The sequence below is a fragment of the Seriola dumerili genome, unplaced genomic scaffold, assembly GCF_002260705.1.
Source record: "Seriola dumerili isolate Sdu_G_001 unplaced genomic scaffold, Sdu_1.0 BDQW01001449.1, whole genome shotgun sequence".
Taxonomy (NCBI): domain Eukaryota; kingdom Metazoa; phylum Chordata; class Actinopteri; order Carangiformes; family Carangidae; genus Seriola; species Seriola dumerili.
This window is the reverse complement of record NW_019175704.1, coordinates 272,448-289,921: the sequence shown is the minus strand read 5'-3', so window position 1 is coordinate 289,921 and position 17,474 is coordinate 272,448. Positions and strand designations below refer to the sequence as shown.

Here is a 17,474-nt window from a genome sequence, read left to right as displayed (position 1 = left end):
TTCACAGCTGACTATGTTTCCTCAGCATATGCACAAATTAGACTGCAGTAGAAACTGAAACAAATAGGGAACTAGTCAAATACTTGTTTGATCATTTCAGTCACTTTTCAATCATAAATGTTTCCAAGTTCTGAAAAATTACGATTTTATGCTTTTTCTTTGTTGTATACGATCGTAAAGTGAACATGTTTCTGTTTTGGGCTGTTGATAGGATAAAACAAGCAATTTCAACAAGTCATGCTGGGCTCTAAGATGTAACATGTAACAGGCATTTTTTTGCCAATTATTTCATAGACAAAAAAATGCACTGATTAATAGAGAAAATAGCATTCAGATCAATTGGTCATAAAAATAATGGTTATTTGCAGGCCTTGATTGCAGTTTTACTGAATGACCACTAGGAAGGGACAAAGCTCTGCTTTACATTATTTTATGCACTCACACTTGGAGACTTGTCTAGTCTTTTTATTGTCACATTCAGCTTATGTCCATAAAGAAAACACTTTTCAAGTTATCTGTAATTAAGTTATTTGTTTTGAGGAAAATTAAAGTCAGAAATACTTCTTAGCTCTGAAAATTCTTGACTTATGTATATGAAATATGGAACACTCTGCCACACTCTGCCTGCTGTCTGTTGTTGAGAGATATTAATCTTTTAATCAGGAATAGGTACAGTATGTAAAGCACTCTTTGGTTGGCGTCAAGCATATGGCTCTGATTACAATCAAACAGAAATGCAAATGTTTCAGTTAAATCCCCTTCCTCTTGAGTGTTCATGCCAGTCATTTGAATATTACATGAATTAGCTAGACTCTGAAATATCTTTTGTTGTATAAATTAAGTCAATCAGAGCAATTCTACAATTACTACTTGTACTTACTAATATATTAAATCATCATTTTCTGAAATTAGGTGAAAACATTTTTTGTGGGTAATAATGTCTTAATAACACACTTTAACAGCATCTCCGAGGTGCAAGTGATGTTAGAAGAGAAGATTAGAGCACTCATGTACTGTATTGGCTCTGCTTCAGTGTATAAGTGTGTGTGTGTGTGTGTGTGTGTGTGTGTGTGTGTGTGTGTGTGTGTGTGTGTGTGTGTGTGTGTGTGTGTGTGTATGTGTGTACAGCATGAGTCACCCTACCCGCCTGTGATTGGATGGTAGTTTATGGGTGAGGGAGGGGGATAGAGCCTTAGGGGCCGTCTGTCAATCTCTCCTCCGCTCCATTCACACATTCATCTGCATGCACCGTCATAGAGAGACAGAGGAAGTGAGCGAGAGTCTCTCATTCATAAAAAAAAAAGGGAGAGAAAGTTCATTCATAAAAGCTGCACAATTCTGCTGTGCCTCAGAAAGAAAAGGCAGAGGGGAGGAAAGTTGATGTGGAGGTGAAGCAGAGCTGGAAGTCTGACTGAGAAAGTCTATGGGTCAGTAGGATGGGACTGTACTCAGCATGACTAGAGCGGAGCAGACTGGACTTTAGACTACACAGGACATCCCCAGTCCCACGCTGGTGAGTTGAATCTAGTGTAATGTACAGTAGGAATCCCATCTAATAATCTGAGGACACAGTACGGCAGATAGTCTCCCAAAGATCAGATGATTAGCAGTTCAACCAAAATGATCAACTCAATGCATTTTATGTCTCACCTTTTTTTTTCTGTGTTTCCTCTGTGTGTAATAACTGTGTGTGATCTCATTCCTGGCAGGTTTTCCTCTTTTCTTCTTTACTTTGTCCCAGTGTTCTCCTTCGTCCAGTTTCCTGATTATGAGAGAGCAAACCTTACCCAGGTTCAAATCACAGACAGGACTCTTACCAGGTAGCCCTTCTCCATTGGAGTCATTATAGACATAATCAGTATGATGGAAATCACTGTGCTGCATATCTGATTGTGACACCATCTTCTACAGGCATGCTGAAGCGCACCAAATACAGTCGTCTGCGCAACGATTCACTGACATCTCTAGAGGATTGTCCCCAAAGAATGCTGCCCCTGAAGAGGGAACTTCACTTAGACTCTGATTTTGCCCAACTGGATCCTGGGACGCCCTCGCACCATGGGCTGTCCACCCTGAGGGACTTCATCCCCCGCGTGGCCAACATCCGATTGCAAAGTCCAATTTCTCTGCGGGGCCTGAGGGGACAGAGAAACACAGCTGGGGAGAGAACCATTGATGGACACACTGACAGACCATTGTCCAGAACAGAATGGGGATCAGGACCTAATCAGAGATTTTGTAGCCAACCTTCCCTTAATGTGCACCTATCCACTGGCCAGAACCTCACTCACTCGGCTCTGCGCTGTACAAAAAGACCCATCACTCTGCATCGGATGGCCAGCCTCCCCTGGACCCCCGGCTGTTCTCCCTGCTCACTGAGCAGAGATGCTCTGTGCTGTTTGCAGACTTCCTCTGCAGCAGATGACTGTACAGAGTTGGGGACAGCAAACAGAGCAGTTCACCATGACATCAAGGTACCTATCAACACACATAAACCAATAACGCTGCATGAATACACAGGTTGTGTAGCAGACTGCAACTAAGAGTTTCCTTGCCGGACTAATCTTAGTGTTTTTCACTTTGACAATTTGCTTAAAATTATTGATGTGCATGAACATTACAATTTAATGTTGATTGTGTAACGTTGTCAGTGTAAAGCTTCTTCACTTTACACTATGCAAGAAAGTGTAGCTAAGCTCATATCCAGGGTCCCAGCAGAGAGTTGAGATACGCAGTTTAATTCCTACCAGTGTCAATACACACACACACACACACACACACACACACACACACACACACACACACACACACACACACACACACACACACACACACAAAAACACTCTCCTGTCTCCCTGTGCTCTATTCACACTATCACACTCACTTTCGTACATTCACCCCCTCCCTCTCACATAGAGCTTCCTGTGTAGGCAGTAGTGACTCATCCTGGCTCTCTGCTCCTCTCTAGATCTACTCTGCTTGCGTGTGTGTATGTGTGTGTGTGTGTGTGTGTGTGTGTGTCTGTGTGTGTGTCTGTGTGTGTGTGTGTGTGTGTGTGTGTGTGTGTGTGTGTGTGTGTGTGTGTGTGTGTGTGTGTGTGTGTATGAGTGCATATGTGTGTGAATGTATCCGGTATCAGCAGAGCCCATGCTGTCCTAGAACCGGAGGTGTGTCCGCATGGGTGATTAGGAGCAGGGCCTGTGAGCTGTCCACTGATGGAAATGAGAACGGACTGTCTGATTGTCCTCTACAAACAAGCACACACATACATACTCTCCTGCCCACTCACCCCACCCACACATATACACACACACGTGTATTGATTTAAGTCTGGTCTCCAGAAATGGACTTACTCATCCTGTGTCCAGCCTATAGAGTCTGCTCTGCTGAGGCTCATGACGAGTTAAAATGTGACTGGCCAAAGCTTATCTGAGCACAAGGCATCAACGTTGTCTGGTTGCATTAACTGATCGTCCACCCTCCTCACATCTTTATAATCAAATACATGTTAGGATGTCCAAAACTATTCCTTAAGTGCAGAAGTTGCATATTGGATAACTATGCACAGGCTATTCCACAGTTTTGGTCCATAAGTCCAACTGTTCATACAACCAATGCTCCAGCACCTAAGCCAGCCAGAGACAGTCACCTTTGTATTAAGGTGCTAAAAATATTAAGATCTTTAAAAACTGGCAATAAACCTTTCTAAATAAATTCTAAAAGTAACAGGGAGAAAATATATTTGTTCTTTTGAGCCATAGCTCATAGGATGGTAATGTTGGTCATCAACATCAGTATGTTAGCATTGACATTGCTAGCATGTTAACATGCTGGCATTAGCATTGGTACAGAATCACAGAGCCACTAGCATAGCTTCAGACTCCTACTCTTGTTTACTTGTTTTGGTTAAAGCTCAACAAGCTGCACTCTGTACAAGCTGCAGTCTTTTTACTGATTACAAAGATATGCTTTGTGGAAAAAAGCCATATCTAAAGTGATCTCTAAAGTTTTTGCAGCAGACTGACCCTGGTATCACTGTTTTAAGCCCTTAATTAATATAATGTCTGTTGTACACTTTTATTTTTTAATTCTCCTTGTGTAGTCTGTTAATCAGTTTAGATTGTTGACGTCATCAGGTTCTACAGATACACAGTTGGCTGTCATCTGCATAGTGGCAGTTTCAGACCAAAGTAAATAGTTTGCATTACAGTTTGTGCACAAAATGAAGCGCAATAAATAATCCAACAAAGCAGCTATCTAAAACTGGAGAGAATGTAAATAATCATCATTAATTTTCCAACCTTGTATCTTTGTCCTCTTTGTATTGAGATTTTTTTCTCAAGTCCCTGTAGGACCAGGGAATAGATTAACAGAACTTGGGGAATGCTCAGAGTTTCATTATATGAACGTTTTGACCATTCTTGACTGTAAAATTATGCCTGACATAATATCCACCTTCTGTCAATACCATGGTGTAAAAATTTAGCAGAGCTTTGGCCACAAAATCTGCTGTAAAATAAGTGTAGCATATTTCACTAAAACTCCAGCTGATGGCTGACAAAATGTTTCAGTTTATTTATCAGCACAGTACAATGCAGTTCAGTGGTCTCCAGGCTTATTGATTTTTGATCCCTTAAAAACTAAATGCAATGATCTGTCATTACATGTTGCATGTGTACTGTACATAGGTCATGAACTCTTCAACTCAACTATAGAGTAATTTCCCCTCCTCTCATTTTCCTACATAATTTTCAGAGGTTTGAAGGGAGAAAGCTATTCAGAGGTAAATCAGTAAAAAGTAAAAGAGAGACAACAAATAATAAGTTTTTTCCTTTCCTTTCCTATTTAATCATCTCAGTCTGTTAGATTTATCTTTCAGTCCTGTTGGGGACATTTAAATTGAGGAGGAATGGGACAGACACATTGCCTCCTGTACATCCGCACTCTGTCTAAAGTCACTCCTAGAGGTGTCATTTCATATTGGAATTGGTGCGTAACTGTTGTTTTGTTCTGTTTTTAAGTACATGGGCAGCGTGGAGGTGACCCAGTCCATGAGAACCCTTGACTTTGATACGAGAATGCAAGTCACACGGTAGGACGTCCTTGCAATACACACACACACACACACACACACACGGGCATAGATACCTAAGAATGAACAGCTAACTACTGATATGATATATCAGGATAAACTATGCATGGATAAGTTGATGTTTCGCCTCTGCATGGAAGAGGAAACAGAAAAGACGAAAGTTCTTTACCCTGACTTACTGAATTCATTCAACATATATTTGCCAATCAAGACATGTGTGGCTTATTTCAAAAATGTTTCAAAGGGGGGAAATCAAATTAAATGTATCATGTTTCATAAACTGGGGCTTTCTCCTCATCATTTGATATTGACATCCTAGTGCAGGATGCCAAAACACTGATGTACACAGCAACCTCTGTTCACAAGAACGCTGCTGAATGATGGGGTAGAAAATCCAATTAGATGAATTTCCTCCTAATGATATCTCATAGACTTATTAAGAGAGAGAGAGAGAGAGAGAGACCCAGAGAGAGACCCAGAGAGAGAGAGAGAGAGAGAGAGAAGCCTAAATCCATTACATACAATTTGTTTTCAAGGAGAAGAAAAGCATTTCCTGGAAAAAAGCCTTGCTGCCTAGTGGGATGTTACTTCTCTGTGTGTGGGTGTTTGTCTTCTTTGACCTCTCTGACCCAATAAGCATCAGCTCTCTGAAGACAAGTATGCCAGTGACTGCAGCTTTTTTTTTTTGTTCAATCTAGCTCTGCTTTAATGTATATTTGTATATGTATATGTATGTTTTATCTGACCAGGAAAGGGCTCACTGATACATGGTTAGGAAAACAGCACCACATAGAACATGAAGCACAGAGGTTAAAAAAACATTTAAGATTTATAATGAATTAGATTAAATTTGAAGAAAATAATTAAGGTTGACAAAAACAAGAAAGAATAATGTTGGGTTGATAAAATAATTGCAATGAATACACTATAACAACAAATATCAAAACAGATAAATAGTAGATAACATTTTTTTTAAATGCATAGAATATAGTAGGCCTAGATTTGTGTTGTAGAACTCATGTCAAGCCCTTTCAGATTTGTCTTGTGACACAGTACAGACGCAGTACAAATAGCTCCAAATTGTATCTACGTACAGTCCCTGAGTAAATGTTCTTTGTTTCTTTCCACCACTGTAAAACTGTGCTAATCTTACAGCATATTTTATTTCCCTGATATACTGTTGATCACATGCAAGTCACATGTTACCATTCTGTTTGGTCTGTATGTGTGCTTGTGCGTTTGTATGTGAACATGTTTATAATCTGTGTGTGTGTGTGTGTGTGTGTGTGTGTGTGTGTGTGTGTGTGTGTGTGTGTGTGTGTGTGTGCACAGAGAGGCAATCAGTAGACTGTGTGAGAAGACATCAGCCAAGACAACAGTGAGAAGTAAAAGGGTATGGTACACACACACACACACACACACACACACACACACTGTCCCTGACCCTTACCCCTGTCCATGTCTTCACAAGACATTATAATGACTGGATATGAATAGGGATATGATTGCAGACGTGCTCTAATCTTAACCATTACAACCGACCACTAATCCCTGAACCATGTCATCACCTTAAAATTTTATGTTTTACAGTATTGGGACTTGCTTTTTTGTCTCCATAAGAATGACTGTGTAAACAGATTTAGGTCCACCACACACACACACACACACACACACACGCACGCACGTGCACATGCACATACGCACACCAATGCAATCATCACAAGAAGAATAACTGTGATTTTTCTCTTCATCAGCCTGTACATAAGGGACTCTCTGCTGTTCTGGGTCAAATCAACCTGCAGTTTTCTGGGAGCAGGATCATCCTCACTGTCTCCACAGACAGTGTGACTCTGATCGCTGCTTCCTCCTTACAGGTGACAGCTTCAGCACGCTAAACCACATTATAATCGTCATATATCTGAATTATTGAGGTTGGGAGTCCTTTATTGAGGTTTGTTTTCATTTTTATTTTTTCTTCCTCTCTTCTCTTCCTCAGAAGATTGCCCACCACCCCATGCAGGCCATTTCATTTGCCTCAGGAGGAGACCCAGTATGTTCATATTCTTAAATGTCAAATGTTTCACATGTACAAACAAGTTCATGGTCAGATAAGGACACAAACAGGGGTAGTATGTGCACAAACACACACACACACACACATACACAGTGAGTAATTTGATTTTGTTTGATTACTGCTTGGTTTGCTGCCATTTGTGGAGGATTGAATTATTTCCTCTCTTGATCCCTCTACGCTTCTAGTTGGTGCTGCAAGGTCAGGATCAATATTTATCAAGTCACTAAAAGTGAAATCTTTGACTTAAATGAAAGCGTGAAAGATAAATATCGCTCACTTTTACTCCTATTTGAATAAAAGCCATTTATCAAATTTCCTGGCTACTTAAAAATAGTTAAGAGAGCCCCAAAGGTGTCGGAAGAGTAGATTCTAGATGACTGCAGTGTAGAAACAGATGTGAGCATACGCCCTCAACTGGAAAAGCATTTTAAGGATTGAACACAAATAAAACAACATATTGTAAGAAACATGTGATTAATCATATGACCACATGCTCTTAAAATTTACTGAGTAACTTATTCTTCACACTCCACAAATAACTATTCCACTCCTAAGTTGGCTCTGTAGATCACTCTTAGGTCTTAGGATGAAGCACAAGCAACGAATCATGAAAGCCTGTCTTGTGACTTCATACAACCATCAAAGCTGGTATGCGCTCTAGCTATCTTTACACCTCGTCATGTCTGAATGAACTAATAAACTCTTATTGATTTTCCTTCCCTGTCCCACCATGCCCGCATTATTTCCATATGACAGAATTTGGGTGATTCATCCTGAGTGAAAAACTTCCTGTTGCCTGAATGTCTATAATGAATAGGCGAAAAAAAAAAAAAAATCAATGCCGCCCTGTTACTGTCTGAACAGCCATGTCTGTTATTAGCTGCTGTCTAGGTCAAGCCATAATCCATTAACTCACTTTTTCAACTCAAACAAAATGTTAATACAAAAATACATTGCTGTTTTGATACTGTGAGGTTGCACTGTCTAAGATCAGACAGAACAGGATGGTAGTTTCTCTCTGGTGAACTGCTCTGGAGAAGCTTATAGCTTGCTGTTTAATTAATTAGCTAAAATAATCTTGTAGTGTACTCTAAGCCTCGCTCAGTTGGCTTGGACACATGCAAGATAGCGGGGAGAATTTAAATCAATCTGCCACAGAGGCTTTGTGATGAAACATATGCAGCCGACTCGCCTCTTGTATTAGTATCAGAGAACGGCTGATGGGGAGTGAATTAATTTAGACAGAGAATACACATTGATGACCATTAACTGAAAATGGCAGCTGTGTTTTCAATGATTAAATGTGAAAAAATGTTCAAATTATGAATTGAGTGGCCACCAGATGTACAGGTTATAAACTGAACTACACAACAGCACTGTCAGGAGTTGTATTAATGACCACATACACAGACATGTGGAGGAATACAGAGGATACCTGAAAGGTGACTATTAGTAACATTTGAAAGACTAAATTAAACATTGCTGCTCTTACAAATGGAAAGTTGAATTTATAGGCAATAAAATCCACCTTTTCTCAATTTAATACACTTATGGTGGTTAATAGTAGCTATGTTAACAAACCTTGAAAGGATGCTGCTGTTGGTTTTCTGACTTTATGATTCTATTTTACTTGTGCTTTTCCTAAACAAGTATACACTATGTATATATTAGCATTTGGCATATTATTTTTCTCTCGATTTGTTCACAGGACATGGCGGATTACATCGCTTACGTTGCCAAGGACCTCACCAATCAGAGAGGTAAAGGACTCCCAAAATATTCATCAATATAGTGAGCTGGACTTTCTGACACAATCTGTACCTGTCATTATTACGGACAAAACGTCTCCCTTTCTCTCTCGCTGTCAGCGTGTCACATCCTGGAGTGTCCCCGGGGTCGGGCCTGCGAGGTCATCAACAGCATCGGTCAGGCCTTTGAGACTCGTTTCCGCCAACTTCTCAGCCACACACCATCGCTCCTCTCCACCAATCCCAGGTTGTCCTTCTGTAAACAACAGCCATCTTATTGCTGTGACACAGCACTGTGCCACACATCCTATTTTAATGTACTGCATATTTAACCCATCTGATCAGAAGTGCAGTTTAATAATGTCTCACTCTACATCGGCCAATAATTCTTTTCACTGGCTTTTAAAACAGCATAGTTCTCTCAAATGTAAATGTTGAACCTTTGGAGTTTTATCCAAAGTTCCTTATATTTGTGTAAACTTGAAAATTAATTGATTATTTAATTTGGTTGAAAATTAAACTACAACTGTTTTGATGACTTGTTTATTGTTTGAGTCATTTTCAAGCACAAACACTCACTGGTTGTAGCTTCTCAAATGTGGGTTTTACATGGTCTCTAACTCTATATGTTGATAAATAGGTAGTAAATAGAATAGTTAAGAGGTTTGTCCTTAGTTGAACCAAACAAGCAATTTGAACATGTCGCTTTGTACTTTGGGAATTTGTGATGAGCATTTTTCATTACTTTCTGACATTTATAGACAAAAAAATTGATTGGTCAACAAAATAATTTGCAAATTATTCAGTAATGAAAATAATCATTGGTTGCAGCTATTTGCTTTGCACTATATGTGAAATTTAATGTGGACATACTGAGCAAATTCAAAGCAATCTATGCCTGTAATTTAAGAATGTGTCTGTATTTATTTGTGTGTTTTTTTTGTTTTTGTTTGTTTGAAGTGAGGTTAACATCATGTAACTTTTCTGGTCACAGATCAGCAGTAAGAATCTGTCCCAACTGGAGCCCAGAGGAGACGATCATGGACCAGAAGGCCGAGCAAGAAGGTGAAGTCAGCGAGCGCTGTGACTACTACAATGTGATCCCAGGAAAGAAGCCACCTCCTGGTGGAATAGAAGACCTGCGCATCGCAAGGGAGGAGAACAAACAAGATGCTGACATAAAGGGGGTAAGAGTTAATTGTAGCACTAACACCAAAAACAATAAAGACATAATGTATTCCCATTAGCATAGATCATATATTGTATTATAGGCTCTATTGTGACAACTCAGAGGGAGAAAATAGACGTTGTTACCTGCTTTTAATATCTTGGTGACTGGTTTGATGAATGTCTTTTAAGCAATGACCTTGTGAAGAAACTGAGACTGAAGTTCAGGTTTTCTGTTTTTCTTTTCTGAGGGAAATTAAAAAAGAACTTGGTTTCATGAAATCAGGTCTAATGTAAACTCTATGGTAACTTATTCTTTAACTAACTGTCTTTGTTTTTAGTTCATTTGAACTTTCTTAACATTGAGAATTGTTTTGTAACTTTCTTTGTTCTTAGCTCAACTGAGCCTTCATGCATTGCCCCCTGGTTTTTAATCATGTTTTATTTGTGTGGCTGCTGTTGTTCTGTCCTGGTTGAAACTTCTGATGCTGCTATTATATAATGAAAGCAACTGAGCAACTCCATCCACTGAGGAAGGCCATTAGATATGGTTGAAAGCTTCAGACACAACAAGCAAGATGGCCCTTGTGTTGTGGCCTAATTTTTAGTCTGTATGAGCCAATGGCATTAAGTCCTTGAATGTGTGCATATAATTTAGTACAGCCAACTGTGTCTTCACTGTGCTGTATTAAATGTTACAATGGTTTCATATGTGTGGCATTATATTTCAGTAGAGAACTTCCATGACAACCAGAAGAGAAGATAAGAAATTCATAATCATATCATTATAATCAAATATGATATAGACAGACACATGCTTTTCATACTCTCTCTTTATCCAAGATAAGTTCGATGAGCACAAATGTTCGCACAATTGCACCTTGGAGCTTCCCTGTACAACATCATTTTATCTGTCGCCTGCTGAGCAGAGGCAGTTGAGCTTCATGTGCCTTGCTCAAGGGCACCTCAGTGATTGGTAATAGGGAAGGCACAAGCGTTTCTCACTCACCTCCCAGAATCATTGTGCCAGTCTGGGAATCGAGTCTATGACTTTCCTGTCAAGAGCACACATCTCTAACCCTTAGGCCATTACTGGCTCCAGATGGACACACACACACACACACACACACACACACACACACAGCACACACACACACAACAATCCACTCCACCGAACGCACACCCCACACACACACACACACACACACACACACACACACACACACAAATGCAAAAATGTCTGTCTTTGTGTGTATGACTCATCTAGCGCTGTTGCAGGTTTCTTTGCCTCGGCCTGTTTCACTGTATGAGAACTGCTCCATCACAAAAGAAACTCCAGCTCCACCTGCAGGTAAGAAATCTTCAATGCACTCCCAGTCCAAGCCATAATATACTGTTTATGTCTTTATGCATGTTTGTAGCTACGTGAATGAGAAAGCGCAGTAGTATAGTTTAGAGATTAGAGTATAATTTTAGTTCATGCAAACTTGAAATTATTAAACCAGATTCAAATTTAATCCCATCGGTGCCACTGATTCAGTTAAAACCTGGTTTCAATTAAATGGTTTAAACCAAAGTGGAATATTAATTTGAACAACAACAGAAAAGAAACCAGAATAAATGAGCCTGGACTGAATTACTGACCTGTGAATAGAGCCGTCACTGATATCCTGCAGCAACTACATTTGAATTAAAAAACAACAACAACATACTCAACTGGGTTCAGTTAACTTGTTTACTTCAGTCAACATACTGTTTGCTCTATTATAGATTTATTAACCATTAAAACACCTTGACTGTCAGTTTAAAGTTATTTAAGTTTTAAAATCTGAAACTAATTTAAAAGTAATTTTAGTGTAATTCAACCTGTTTATTTAACATTACATTTAAAGATTCGGTGCAGCACAATAGTAAAATAAACCATAATACAATCCTGTTATTCTTCCTCTGTTGTTTCTCCATCAGACTCAGTGAGATCTGGGGTCAGTGCTGAACAGTGTACTCCTCTCTCTGAGTCACTGATCCGGGACCTGATCCAGGAGGAAGGCTGGTTCCATGGCAGGTGGGTGATCAACATCCCTGGGCCTTCACTATCGATTAATTCCCAACTTTAATGTGTCTGTCTGCTAATGTATATCTCCCTCTTCCTTTCTCAGTAACTTTGTGTCCTTCATCCCAGGTTAGGAAGAAAGCAGGCAGAGTCACTCCTCACCTGTAGTGGGGATTTCCTGGTCAGAGAGAGCAGCTCTGCCTCTGGTCAGTATGTACTCAGTGGGATGGAAGGAGCCACCGTGCGGCACCTACTGCTGGTCGATCCTCATGGACAGGTAAAGGTGTGCTGTTGGATTTTGAATGCATAAGGAGAGGAGAATGGCCTCAGTACATAAGTCTGTTTTCTGTGTGAACAGGTCCGGACCCGTGATCAGGTGTTTCTGAGTGTTGGTCACCTGGTGCGTTTCCACATGGACAACCAGATGCCAATCATCTCTGGAAGCAGTGAGCTGCGTCTGAAACAATCAATCCTAAGAAGACACCAATGAACATACATAGGGTGTCACATGCATACATCAGCCTTCAGCAGTGGTTGTTAACCTAAGCAAAAAAAAAAAAAAATTGAACATGGACATCATTTCCTAGAATATTTTTTATTATTTGGCCATTAATCTACACACAGTGTGTTGTATATGTGCAGTGAACAATTTGATTTTCCTAACACTTAAGTAAACTCGTGTGTACACTGTGCCTCACCCTGTGTTGAGAATAGCTGCTGGCCTGCAGAGCATCCTGTCTCTCTCTCTCTCTCAGGCTGTATTTGCTGGTGTTCACTCAAAGTCTAAGCACAATCACTGGTGTTGGGAGGAAATTACCAGAATGTTGGCAGGCTTTCAGAATCATTTTTTATATGCTAAATTTGTCTTGCGTTCAGTTGTTTAGACTTGTTATTGTATTGTGTCCCATTTCCCGTGCTGGACTTTTGAAAATAACTTTTCATCCCACTTATTTGTTACATTCTGAATATGGGATTCAAGTCTTCTTTGTAACCTGAATCCACAGCAGTTTAGTCTGAGATAAACTGGCAAATATGCAAATAGCAATGTTTTTCTTCCCCATTAAGTGTTCAAATACATATCTGGCTCTTTTACAGAATGGATTACTGGACTTTGTCATTTTTTTGTGTTAACATCTACAACCACACAAGCACCTGTGGACAACACAACTTTCTTGAAAACAGTTCTTAAATAATTTTTTATTAAATAATTGCAATACTCTTCACTGTAACTAACTGGTCAGCAATCAGCTTCACAATACAAGACACAAATAGAGACACAAATCCAACAACTCATGAGACAAAAGACCTCAAGTGACTGTCATGTAGGAAAAAGAATTCTTCCTTGTTTTGTTTCTCTGTAAACACTACAGAACCTTTCAACGTCATTGTCATATGTAGATACTGGATATCTGGATTTCATCTCTACTGATGAAATAAAGGTAATAACACTGATGAACTATTTCATACTGCTAGCAAAATATTTTTTGTGTTAACACATGGTCAATGAAGGCATTAGTCTGAAGATGTTAAATTTTTCACTTGCAGTAAGTTGCGGTATGGCTACTCTATCTTAACAGAACAAAAAGTACAAAAGTAAAAGGACATAACTGCTCTAGGGAGGTTGTAAGAGCAGTTTGCAATTTCATAATTAGTTCAGCAAGCAAATTACACACAAACATTAGTCAGAAAATTGTTCAGTGACCTGCATATCAAAATTAGTTGATAGAATGAAAATATATCTGAAGATTATAAAAATTGTACTTATATAAACTTTTTATTGTGTCAAGGGTTTGTTTATGTGTGTAGTTAAGACATAAAGATGCAATTTGTTGCTTTATTTTGGCAGAGTGCAAGGTAGCGTTACTGTTTCCTGTTGTGTTTAACAGCCAATCAAAATGCTCAATGCAAGGTACCGGACAAAGAAGAAGATTCATCACATTCACAGCTACATGCACTGTTTACTGTATCAAGTCATTTGTACATCATTTGGGAAAAACATGATAGTTGCCCAGGAAAAAAATCGTCCTAAACCTGCATCATATTTTGAATCTAATTGTTCTCTGTCTCCATCATTCTGAAACCACAACACAACAGATTTTGACAATGACTAATTTTCACTACTGCCACAGAAAAAGAGGCAAAAATTGTCTGATGCTACTAATTTGAATTTACATGACAGAGGTGGGGAATGAATTTGGCATAAACAGCATCACTAATCTTGAGATCTATTTTTGTTACACTATGCAGGAGTAGAGTTCGCAGATTTAATGTTTAGATGAGAAATCTACATTTAAATCCAGACCATAATAATATGTGCTGGTCTAACTGAGCAGACATGGACCCACTACAGGGCCAAGTAAATGTCTGTTGACTCTGAACTGAATATCAGGCCAACAGAAGAACATTTACTCTAATGAAATTTCTTTAAAGAATAGCATCATAGGATAAACAACATGGACATGTACTGTAATATTATCAGACAGTATTTTATTGATCTACTCCAGATCACTCTGTTCACAGTCCCTCCTCTTTTCTTCTTCTTTCACTCTATCAGCTTCACTCATCCATCCCAGGAAATGTCCTGCTGACTGCTTCTGCTGCTCTGCTCATATTCATCATACTTGATGAATTTGAGTAAAGTCCAGTGTAATCCCAGAACACCTGTAAAAAATGACATTGCTGTCATGGAATTACATTTTCATTTTCAAGTTTACATGATTATCTTAATATTCCCCAATAGGCTTCTATGATACCTTTAATTTTTATAATTTTAGCCTGTTATTTTTCCAGATGCTTTGATAATGGAACACCATATTATAATCATGTATTGTGCATTTAAAGGAGAATCCAACCCTTTTTAAGAATTCACATTTGTTATTCCTGTGCCCCAGAAAAAGAAATATTTGTGAATATTTGTGAACATTCAGCACTCTCCTCTAAAGTAAGAAGCCAAAGGGAGAACCTTAAAATGTGCAATGTCATCCCAGTTTGCTCTATAACAATGAATGGGGCTCTGATGCTTCAAGGCCATAAAATATTTGTGTTATTTCTTACACTAAAATTAGTGTTTCAAATTTTAAGCTTTATATCCAATTCAGAATCTGGATGAGACCCGTTAGGGGTTACTCTACACAGCTACTGTAGATTATGGGGTTAGTGAGGGAACTTATTGGCTCAAAGTAATTTCAGCTATATAACTTCAGTAGCCAAGACTCAATTAAAAAGAGTAACGCAATTCTTGCATTCCATATTTTCATTTGTCATTTCTGCCATTTAATCAATATTTTACTGGAATACACATCTGTTGATTCTTCACAAAGTCAGTGCCCCTTGTGTTAATCTATGGATTCTCTCTGATTTCTATCTTTAGGACAGATAATTGAGACTTAACTGTCCTTGGGCACAGGAGTAACATATGTGACATTAAAGCCTTTCATTTAGTCAAAATTGCTTCCAAATTAATTAACTGTATGTTTATGAACGTTGTGATTATTATTTATTAATAACTTGAACTTCTGCACAGCTGCTGTTGGAGTTATACTTGCGGTTTACCTTCACCTACCCCCGCAGTTTATGGATTTTTGCTGCTGCTTGCAGACTTCATGCTGGTTTACTCTGTGTCCATGAGAATGTGAGTACTTGTGTTGTGTAAATGTGTCTTTTAATAAAACAGCATGTTATGTAATCTGATTCCATCCTTCATCCAAGGAAAGGGCTGGCATGGGGAAAATAGCAGGAAATTAACAAACGCTGTTCAGGCCTAGAGCCAGAACACGTGTGGTGTGCTTCAAACCTGGTTGTGGGTTGTTGGACTCCGAAAACATGGCGGACCGCACTTCAAGCCGGATCTCTCGGCCCAGACCCGGTCGAGTCTTTGCCACAATAAATAGAATAGCAGCATAAGAAAAGTAAACTGGGGAACAAACAAACGCTGAAACTTTTCGTAGCCTATCTATGCCATTTTCGGAAATCGGACGAACAGGAAACGAGGCGTGCAAGGAAAAACCAGAGGTTCGCACATCTGTCTGTTTTAATTGACTGCGCACATACGGGCATTGGGCCGAAAGGTGCCACCTTTGCTTTAAATACTGAAGACAAAAAGCAGGAATGTCGCAGTGGGCTCATGCCTGGCTCTGAGAATAGTCCACGGTCAAAACACTCTGAAACGTCCACCAAGCATTATATGCTGTCTGCAGAAATCAACTGCCCGGTACCGGAAGTAAGTCCGACAGCGTCTGAGGCTTTGAATTTACTTTGATGCATAATGTGAACAGTGCGACATTTACTGACCTGAATTTAAAATAATAATAATAATAAAACCTGAGCAAACTAAAATCTATTCTGTTCTCAATAAATCTACTTCTCAGTTTGCTATTATCCACGATATAAATGTGTGTCACTCAATTCTTCTCACTCAATTCTATGAGAAGCTGCTAGGCCCAAACTGAATACTTCACTTGCACATACAAATATACTGGTATTAAGCACTTGCACACACATGCATACTATCATGTGTATATACATGTATACATAGTTATGCATGTGTAGGGCAGTAGCCTAAATAAGGCACTGTGTGTCGCAGTTGCGATGTTTATTTCCAGGTGAATCCCGTTTTTGTGTTTGACCGCTGTGGGGCACCGTAGTTTCGATGTGCGTTCCACAAGGGATGCCATCTTGGTTTAATGTTTTCTTCTCTCACGGTACAAGGTAAGCAGTGTTAACAGCAGCCTGCATCATCTTACAATAGCTTTATTTAAATCAAATTTCCATTTTTTTCTGTTAAAATTGTCTGTAAACAACATGTTAGTTAACTGTTTGCCATGGGAATGAGACGTGAGCAGTTGTATTTCCTGTGTTAAGGTTGTTCGTAATATTGGCTAGCCGGCTAGCTTTCTGTGCATCACAGCAGCACCTGATCAGTGGAAACAGTGTGGGATGTCTCATCTGATTGGTTGCAGGTAGGTCCTAGCTGTGTTCCTAGCCGCCATGCAGACTGGTAAAACCGATCTGTCACATCTCATCTCCGGGTTGGTGCTCCTATAACAGTGTCGGAGCCTCCGATCGGTTAATGTGTGTTTTTAGAAACTAATTTCGAGGCTGCATTAACTCTTTCATTCCTGAGTGCAATGTAGCCGCGGTGTTTTACAGCAGGTCTGGGTTGGACAGGTGTGTTTACAGTGTCTTTTCTCTGAAAGACGTTACATCAGGAAAGGGGTGAAAATGAGCGTGTTCATCCGGGTGTTGCGTTTACATCAATGCCGATCGAAGCCAGAGCCGCATCTACTGCAGTCATTCCTTTATTTTCGATCCCTAGCAAGCAGTCTGCAGCAAAGAGCCACTTTT

General features: G+C 39.5%; 1 protein-coding gene across 1 annotated transcript; it reads left to right on the top strand.

Annotated features, from left to right (window-relative positions):
* The first annotated feature begins 1,270 nt into the window (after positions 1-1,270).
* shc4 (SHC adaptor protein 4) lies at positions 1,271-13,182 on the top strand. Its single transcript, XM_022768316.1, has 14 exons — positions 1,271-1,513; positions 1,710-1,820; positions 1,912-2,474; positions 5,022-5,092; positions 6,425-6,485; positions 6,847-6,966; positions 7,089-7,142; positions 8,875-8,926; positions 9,035-9,161; positions 9,909-10,101; positions 11,360-11,432; positions 12,047-12,143; positions 12,261-12,408; positions 12,490-13,182. Exons 2-14 carry the CDS (start codon positions 1,769-1,771, stop codon positions 12,619-12,621), a joined length of 1,743 nt encoding a protein of 580 aa, XP_022624037.1. The 5' UTR covers positions 1,271-1,513; positions 1,710-1,768; the 3' UTR covers positions 12,622-13,182.
* Positions 13,183-17,474: the final 4,292 nt, after the last annotated feature.

Coding starts and splice junctions, on each gene's coding strand:
- shc4 (XM_022768316.1), top strand. CDS start 1,769: ATGAGAGAGCAAACCTTACCCAGGTTCAAATCACAGACAGGACTCTTA. Junction 6,486..6,846: donor CAACAGTGAGAAGTAAAAGG/GTATGGTACACA, acceptor TCTCTTCATCAG/CCTGTACATAAGGGACTCTC. Junction 6,967..7,088: donor TCGCTGCTTCCTCCTTACAG/GTGACAGCTTCA, acceptor TCTCTTCCTCAG/AAGATTGCCCACCACCCCAT.